The sequence below is a fragment of the Hibiscus syriacus genome, unplaced genomic scaffold (genome assembly GCF_006381635.1).
Source record: "Hibiscus syriacus cultivar Baekdansim isolate YM2019G1 unplaced genomic scaffold, ASM638163v2 tig00111445_pilon, whole genome shotgun sequence".
Lineage (NCBI taxonomy): Eukaryota > Viridiplantae > Streptophyta > Magnoliopsida > Malvales > Malvaceae > Hibiscus > Hibiscus syriacus.
In genome coordinates, this window is record NW_024063096.1 from 979,778 (window position 1) to 988,850 (window position 9,073).

Sequence of the window (9,073 nt, forward strand, 5' to 3'; positions counted from 1 at the left end):
TCGACTCTATGATTCCTTCACAAGACTTATACTAGGGAAATCCTTTTATTCCAAAGTCTTTGATATCTTTGGTTAGGATATTCAATGTTTCCTTCTCAAAAGACAAGTTAGAATTTACCTTAATATGCTCAACTGAAATAATGTACAAAAGACCTGAACGATATCTTCTAAGTATCGAAACATAAAACATATTACAGATGCACTGTATATCTAGTGGCAATGTCAATCAATAAGATCCTCTCTAAGACCTCACATGGTCCAATTCATTCAAAGACTCAATTTCTCTTTATGACCAAACCACAATATTTTCTTCTAAGTTGATACCTTAAAGAAGATCTATCGCGCACTAAAAACTATATATCTTTACACTTTAAATTTGTGTATGACTTCTATCGATCGAAAGTTACCCTAGATCTATCTCGAATCAATCATACTTATTTTTTGATCTCTCAAATTAAATCAGGTCCAATTAATTTTTTCTCACTAAGTTCGAACCAACACAACGAAGTCTTGCACTTACGATCATACAATGCATTAAATGGGACCATCTAAATATTTGAGTGGAAGTTATTGTTGTAGGCAAATTCAACCAACATAATATTTTTTTTAAACAAAAGCTCATAAAGAATAGTTCAGTTTACAAATCCAACTATTTATATAATACCGTAGTTTAATTTATGCCACTAATGTCTATGATCTACTCACCTGGTTCGACTCATTTAAAAACTTCATTTTAATCTTCTTTAGTTCTGCAACAACTTCTTTCATGCCGATCCTCTCCTCTGGCAGTTCATGTGAACATTCAAGCGCCAATTGCAAAGCGGATAATGCACAAGTAATGCCTGCTTTATCTCCCTCATTGCTTACCAAATTGGTATCTACAACTTCCATTACTGCATATGGTAGCAACTCCTTCACCCAGTTTCTTATGCTCAATTCTCCGACGAACATTTCTCCGGTCGGTTTCTTTCTCGTGAATGTTTCCATAAGAAGAATGCCGAAACTGTAGACATCGCCTTTTGTGGAAACAATTCCGTCACCTCCGTATTCTACATGTCAGTTCATTTATATTAGTTAGACTCTTTGTTTGAATGATAAAATATGACTCGTTAACTCAACTAACTCGAAACGATAGAAATCACCTGGTGCCATATATCCAATTGTTGCAAGTGTTATGGTTTGGATGACCGAGTCCTCTTGACCTAGCAACTTGGCAATGCCGAAATCACCCAAATGTGCAGCCATATCTTCATCTAATAGAACATTACTGGGTTTTAAATCACAATGCACTACCGGAATTGTCTGACCATGATGAAGGTATTCAAGAGCAGATGCGATGTCGATCATTACGTTCAACCTTTGCAACATGTCAAGAAAATAGTTGTGAGAATATAACCATTTCTCGAGGCTTCCATTAGGCACGAATTCGAGCACCAAGGCTTTAAAATCAAGGTTGCTACAACTACTTATGATCTTGAGCAGATTTCGATGGCGTATGTTGCGTAAAACCTCGCACTCAACCTCGAAGCTCTTGAATGCTCCTTCTAACTCCAAATTGAAGACTTTGACAGCAACGTTCAGTCTGTCTAGAAGAGTACCTTGATATACCGATCCGAAACTCCCGACACCGAGTAATTTGCTTTCGCAGAATCCATTCGTCGCCTGATGAAGTTCATGGTACGGAATCCGTCTCCACTCTGCTAAAGCATCCGAATTCCCTCCATCAATAGGCAGCTTTGCCTTCCTTTTTCTCCATCGTAAAACAAGGGAAATTAAGGCTAGTATCAATAGCGTTGAGCCAGTGGGCAATAGGATACATAATAAAAGCTTGGTAGCTTTATTAGAAGATAGCTTCGTCTTGCATGCTGGAAGTTGCAGTCGAGTGTCACCGCCGCATAACTCTTCGTTCCCGATACACAATTGAATTGAGAAGTTGGAAAAGGGTCCTCGGAGGGGAATTTCTCCATGTAATCGATTGAATGAGACATTGAAATATTCAAGATCCAAGAGTCCCTCCAAGGACTTGGGAATAGTTCCTGAAAAGTTATTCCTCGAAAGATCTAACAAATGCAATCCTCTTAGGCCTCCAATTAACTCGGGTATAGAACCTTGCAATCTATTACGGGCTAAAGAAAGATAAGCCACATCCTCAAGTTCACCAATGCTACTCGGGATCTCGCCGGATAATCGATTTTCCGACAAATCGATTGTATTAATGACCTTCCAGTTTCCGATATCGATCGGGAGAGCTCCGGTTAGAGAATTGGAAGATACGTTCAGTTGCAAAACGTATATAAGCCTTGTCAATGTTGAGGGTATTGAGTTAACAAAGTTATTGGATGCTAAGTAGAGATTTCTAAGCGAAACGAGATCGCCCAAGCATGCAGGTAAGGATCCTGTCAGATTGTTACCCGTTAGATACAAGAAACCCAAACTCCTCAAATGGCATAACTCGTAGGGGATGGTTCCTTCCAACTTGTTAACTTGAAGAGAGAGACTTTGCAACTTTCTTAATCTTCCGATTGTATTGGGAATGGACCCAACAAGCTCATTGTTGGCAAGGTTGAAGTTTATCAAGTTTCTAAGGTTGCCGATTTCTGCAGGAATGCTGCCTCTGATATTGGAGCCATAACCAATGAAATTCTCAAGAGAAACCGAGAGGTTTCCCAGTGAAACCAGGAAGCTACTACCAGCACCATCACTGATGTATGGGGTTTGCTCAAAAGCCAAGAATCTCAAGTCCTTGCAGTTTGCCAGTGATGATAAAAAAGATGATGATGATTCTCCGGTGAAATTGTTCGTCCCGATAATTAGCGATCGGAGACGTCTTAGATTGCCGATGGTAGCAGGGACACGGCCCGAAAACGAGTTCCCAGATACTTCAACTTCAATGAGATGAGAGGAGTTGAAAATGGAGGAAGGGAGTGAAGCGGTTCCCTCCAATGATAAGCCTTTCAAGCTTTGGAAGCCAACAATCTGATGGAAGAGTGCCTGACAGCCGGTTTGCAGAGATTGAAATCTCTCTCATGATAGAACTGTTAAATATTTGAGAAGGGACGAATCCGGAGATATTGTTAGATGACAAATACAAGCCATCTATGTTTTGCAAGTTGACAATCTCATCTGGGAATTCGCCTGCCATCAAAATTGTTGAACAATTCATAAACCGGAAATGTAATATCAACCTATAAAATATCACATGCCAAAATTAAAATTTATTGTAGTTTGATTTTATTTATTTTTGGACAAGAATAAAGATTCATTATAAATACTAATAATACATATATATATGAAATTTTATGTATCCTAAAATCTTATATGGTATACTATTAAAATTAGTCCTCAAATAGTTATTTTGATCTTTATTCTTTTTTGGAGCATTTTGGCTCATAACATTTTATTTTAGGATAGAAAGATTTTTAATATTTTACCAAATAGTCACTCAGGCTCTTATTTTTTTTTCTCTTAGAACATTTTGACTCTTAACGTTTCATTTTACAGTAAAAAGACTCTTATTTTGGAGTGTTAACCGTTTGTTAACTAATAGTTTTAATCTATAGAGGAGCATTTTTTACATCAAAATGAAACGTTAGGGAACAAAATACTTAAAAAATAAGGACTAAAATAATTATTTAATTAAATATATTTTTTTATATATTATAGCATCTAATATCTATACAAAAAATCACTGTAAAATACATTCTGCAAGGTAAATCTAAAAATTGACAAAGATTATAAAATGGTTACATCTAACCTTCTCATAATTTTAAGAAGACACACAAAAAAGTCGAGTATATTACCGGTCAAGTGATTATAGGAAAAGTCGAAGAATAGAAGAAGTGTTAGGTTGCCGATAGTTCGAGGAATAGGCCCCCTTAAATCACACTTCTTCAAGCTCAATTCTACTAAATTCGCAAGATTACCTATCTCTTCTGGAATTTCGCCTGCACACAAATCAAATGATAGATTGAATCATGCCAAAAAAAAGTTAATTACATTAATGATCTCCGATCATGGAGTGTTATTTCGTTGAGTCTTTCGACTATTAAAAGTTATAAATAGTCTCTCGATTATAGGATGTTACTTTGTGGAGTCCTTCAGTTATTAAAAGTTATAAAATGATCATCTAACTATTCATATGTTCCAAACTCGTCATTTTTCGTTAGAAATTTGATGGCAATCTAAGCTGAACATTAACCTGTTGATTGAGATATAATTGTCATTTGAGATTTTGAGATCAAATTTTATCATATGGTAGTCAACATGTTAATGTCCAGCTCAGACTACTGTTAATTTTTAACATAAAAGAACGATATTGAAACATATGAATAGTCAAGTGACTATTTTGTAATTTTTTAAGCAATACCATATAGTTAAGGGATTATTTTGTAATTTTTAAGAGTCAATAGACCCATAAAACAACACCCTATTGTTCGGGATCATTTGTGTACTTTACCAAAAATATAGAATTATGGATTCCAAATTTCTCTTAAAATAGTAAAAGAATTAAATAAGAAAATGCAAATATTATAAATAAAAATAATAATGTAAGAATTAAATAAGATGATACAGTTAGTATAAATACCTGTCAAGGTATTACTGGAAAAATCGAGTGCTTGTAGAAGTGTTAGGTTCCCCGTACAAGAAGGAATATCCCCTCTTAGCTGATTACCCGACAAACTTAATTCCTCCAGAGTCACAAGATTACAAATTTCTTGTGGAATTTCACCTGCAAATTATAAATTAAATTAAATTAATTTTTCTTTCTAAAAGAATTAATTCACTTCGTTCTCTATATAATTATGATAAAATGGTAAATCACACTTCATATCACTGAACTTTATGTGATGTATTATTTACATCATTAAGTTTTTTTTATTATTATAGCAATATATTTTGGTTTCGACTTCAGTTATGTCATTGGGTCGTTAAATTTTAATTGTATAATGATGCGGACAAATCTTTCTGTCACTGTAATGATATGAAAAAAATATCATTTTGGCGATTATTATTGATGCCCAAAATGACATCATTTTAGGTTTTGAAGTTTAGGGGTGTATTGATCAAAATTTATTTAAAAGTTTGACATGATAATACTCCGATCTCTTTCGATAAGCGTTCGATGAAATTAGTTTTGAAATATGTTGTTCGACTTCTCGAACAAACACCTCAAATCTAAGAAAGCCCACAGGCCCTAAAAATAATATAATTTCGTTGATTTTGAGTGAGTTTCATAGAAAATCAATCATAATATAAGAAAAATGAGAGAAATGTGTACATTTTGGTACTAATATTGTAGTAAAAGATGATTGGTGAAGGGTGGTGATTGGCTATCCACGTAGTCGGAAAAGTATAGTGCCAAACAAATAAATTATTTAAAAGTTTATTGGTAAAATCAATACACTCTTAAAATTCGGTGCCTAAAACACTTTTTAAGCATCAATAGCCACACCGAAACGATGCCGTTTTATCCTTATCATTATATCGTTTGAATTTTAACGGTCTAGTGGCATAATTAAAGTTAAAAACAAAGTTCAGTATTATAATTAAAGAAATTAAAAGTTTAGTGATATAACCGAAAGTTCAGTATTATCTAGTATAATTTATTCTATAGAAAAATGATTAAATTTTTGACATAAAAAAGAAAAAAAACAACCCTTTTTACCTTGGAGGTGGTTTGAACCGAGGTAGAGTCTCTTAATAGAAGTTAAATTTCCAATTTCCTTTGGTATGCTCCCCTCGAATTGATTAATAGATAAGGATATATCTTCAAGCTCTTGGCTCTTGAATAAGCTCATCGGAATTGTGCCAGAAAGCTGATTGTAGCTCAAATAAAGGTACCGTAGTTTCGGCAGACAATCGAACGTATCCGATGGGAGATGGCCGGTGAGGTTATTGAACGTTAAATCAATGGTTTCCAATGAAGAGTTTTTGAGCAGTGGGAGTGATGGAATGGGACCAAAGAGGCCGTTGTTGCTTAGAACAATCTCCACTAACGAAGATATGTTGAAGAGTGACCGAGGAATCGGCCCCAAAAGCTTATTATCATTCAAATACAACTGTCTCAACCTCGAAAGGTTCCCGATGGCTTCGGGAACCGGACCTTCAAGGTTGTTTTCGAACAAGAGCAGCATTTCCAACTTCGATAAAGACCATAAAGAAGACGGGATACCGCCCGTGAAGTTGTTACCGTACATTGCAAGGCTTTGAAGTCGAGTGTAGGATCCAAACCACGCCGGGATTTCCCCGTCGAAGTTGTTGTTGGTCAAGTTTATCGATACCATCCTGTGTAAATTAGACAACTCTTTAGATAACGACCCGTGAAAACCGTTGTTTCCGATGTTGAGTGTGGCGAGGAAAGATAGATTCCCGACATGCGGTGGTATCGTGCCTGAGAGATTCATGCCAGAGAGGTTCAAGGCAATGACTCTCCGGTGTCGGGATCCACAAGTTATCCCGATCCAATTGCAAACAGAGGCCGAAACAGACCAATTTGTTGCTAGATAAGAGTGAGGATCAACAACAACATGGTTTTTTAGTGCAAGAAGAGCTAACTGGTCTGAATTGAGGTTTGTGGTTGATTTCATAGACAAAATCAGCTCAAATTGAGGCAACAAAGCAACCAGCGTAAGAGCTATAAGGAAATGAGTGTTTCCCATGAGATAGAATCTAAGAAATTGAACTAATTGATCCCAGCATTGGATTTCTTCTTTCTGAATAAATTACATATGAGAATCGTCAATGCCGTGGACAATAAGTAATCATCAAAGGTCCATTGATTTCATTTAATTTTTTTTGATTATATTTCAATTTGGAAATTGTGAGGCAAATACTAGCATAGAGGTCCAAGCTTGTGAAAGGAAACCCTATAAAAAATTTATGTTGCCGCCCAAATAGGTCCAATGAAATTTATTTTCTTCATTGCATTGACTAAGTTTCTTTTTCTTCTTGCCAAGTCAAAATATAATTTTTATTAAAACCCAAAAAGGAAATTAGAAAGAAAAAAACCCATAAAAAATGCATTTAACGTTTGATTAAATAGTTACTTTGGCTCCTGGCCTTTTTTTTAGTACTTTGGCACTCAACGTTTCATTTTGAGACAAAAAGACCCATCTATGAATGAAAATCGTTAGTAAATAAACAATCAACGTTCTAAAATATGACTATTTGTTTTCCTAAAATGAAACATTGAGGGGCCAAAATGCTCTCAAAAAAGAATAAAGACCAAAATGACTATTTAATAAAAAAATTAAGGATATTTTTTAATATTATAAAAAACCTGTCATATATACGCATTAAGAGATAGGGACTCGTCATGAAAAGGAAAAGGAATGTCCTGGAGTTTATAAACGGTGGCTATGTATATCGTATCATATATATTTTTCAGAAAGAGGGTAATATTCTCATGACAAATTATATCAGAAGAACAATTTAACTATTTACGTTGAATTTTCCATTGAATGAGATTAATAAAATGAACATCACGACGATGACCGTAATATAAAAGGGATGTTACGTTTTAAGATCTTAAGCGGTAACACGATGATGTTATACATCTTATCATATTAAATAGAAAACAACTGATTAGAGCAATTGGTTGGTATTGTAGACACTTATTTTCGTCCAAATTTTTTTATATACTTATATATACATATATATTATATAGTTTGCAAATGATTTTTGAATTATATATATAACATATAGTTTTTAAAATATTTTGAAAAAATATATATAATATATAGTTTTGAAATCATTTTGAAAACATATAATATATAGTTTTAAAACATTTTTGAAAACTATATAATTTTAAAAACATTTTTTTAAAAATATGTATAATATATACGGTTTAAAATATTTTTGAACATATATGTTATATAAGTTTTTATGAAATGTTTTTATAATATATTATAATTATTATTATTTATTATATATTTTTAATTTAATTTAATTTAATTTATTTATTTCTTTTGTTTCTTCAAGGTCCGAATGAATAGGGTCCAAGTCCAGAGTCCAACATGCCCAATCGGGTAGCCTGACCCAGCAGACCCGGTTAGGCCCAAGTGCACGAGGGTTACACAACAAACTAGGGTTTCTGGAACCCAAACGATCAGCGCCGCATAGAAGGAGACCAAAAGTCATGCCAAACGGCCAACAGTCTCCGACCGAGATCCCCGGGACTGAACCATCCCGGGGTATTCGGTCAAACAACACCCACAGTCATGAGAATAACGGAACAACCCGTTGAGGACAGAACTAACAAACGGTCGGTGGTTGGTATAAATACCCCAACACAACACTGCCAATGACACACAGTATCAACGACAACAAGCCAACATCAATAATACACAAAAAATCAGCCAACTTCGAACACAATAGGCGAGAACAACACAGTAAACAGAGGAGCACGAAAAGCCAAAACCACAACCAGATCGAAACCCAAGAGCCAACACAAAAAACCATATACACAACACACAAATAAATAAATACATAAAAAGGCCGAAGCCAAGGAAAACCGAGAGCAAGCACGTCGAGGAAGCTAAAGGGTTTCACCGAAAAGTGGTAAAAATCGATCATTTTCGCTTAGATCTACGAATCTAGGGCGGTTGTTGGGTGAAGCTAACATTGTTTTCGGGTTGAAGGTGTTGAGGGCTTTCGAAAATGTATAACTTTTGGGTCTCCGGCCACTGTAGGTGGTGGCCAGAGCAATTTTTGGCGGCGATCGTCGGTGGGGTTCCATCGGAGGGGGTGGCCGATGATGGTTTGGGTTGAGAGGATTTGAGCGAGGGGAGATGCGTTTTTTATGAGAGAGGGGTGAAATAAATGTAAGTTGGATTTTTTTGGCATATATAGTGGACCCATTGGACCAACCCAACCTGAGCGGATCCCGCATGTTTTTAAAGAAATGGGGTTAATCCCCTTTCAGACCTCTCATGTTTTAATATAATTTATTTTGGCCCTTTAATTCAAGTTTAACCTTGATTTCCCTTTTAATTTTATCCTCTAATTTCGTTCTCTTTTAAATTAGACATTTTTTCATGTTTTATTTATTTTTGATATTTTATTTTTTATTTCA

The 9,073-nt window shown here is 35.0% G+C and overlaps 1 protein-coding gene across 1 annotated transcript; it reads right to left on the reverse strand.

The window, feature by feature from the left end:
- Window positions 1-690: 690 nt before the first annotated feature.
- Window positions 691-6,659, reverse strand: LOC120163412 (receptor kinase-like protein Xa21). Its single transcript, XM_039173352.1, has 6 exons — window positions 5,666-6,659; window positions 4,586-4,729; window positions 3,801-3,944; window positions 3,059-3,135; window positions 1,143-2,991; window positions 691-1,049 (listed from the first exon to the last, which is right to left on the reverse strand). The coding sequence occupies exons 1-6, from the start codon at window positions 6,657-6,659 to the stop codon at window positions 691-693; spliced, it is 3,567 nt and encodes a 1,188-aa protein (XP_039029283.1).
- Between the last annotated feature and the right edge of the window lie 2,414 nt (window positions 6,660-9,073).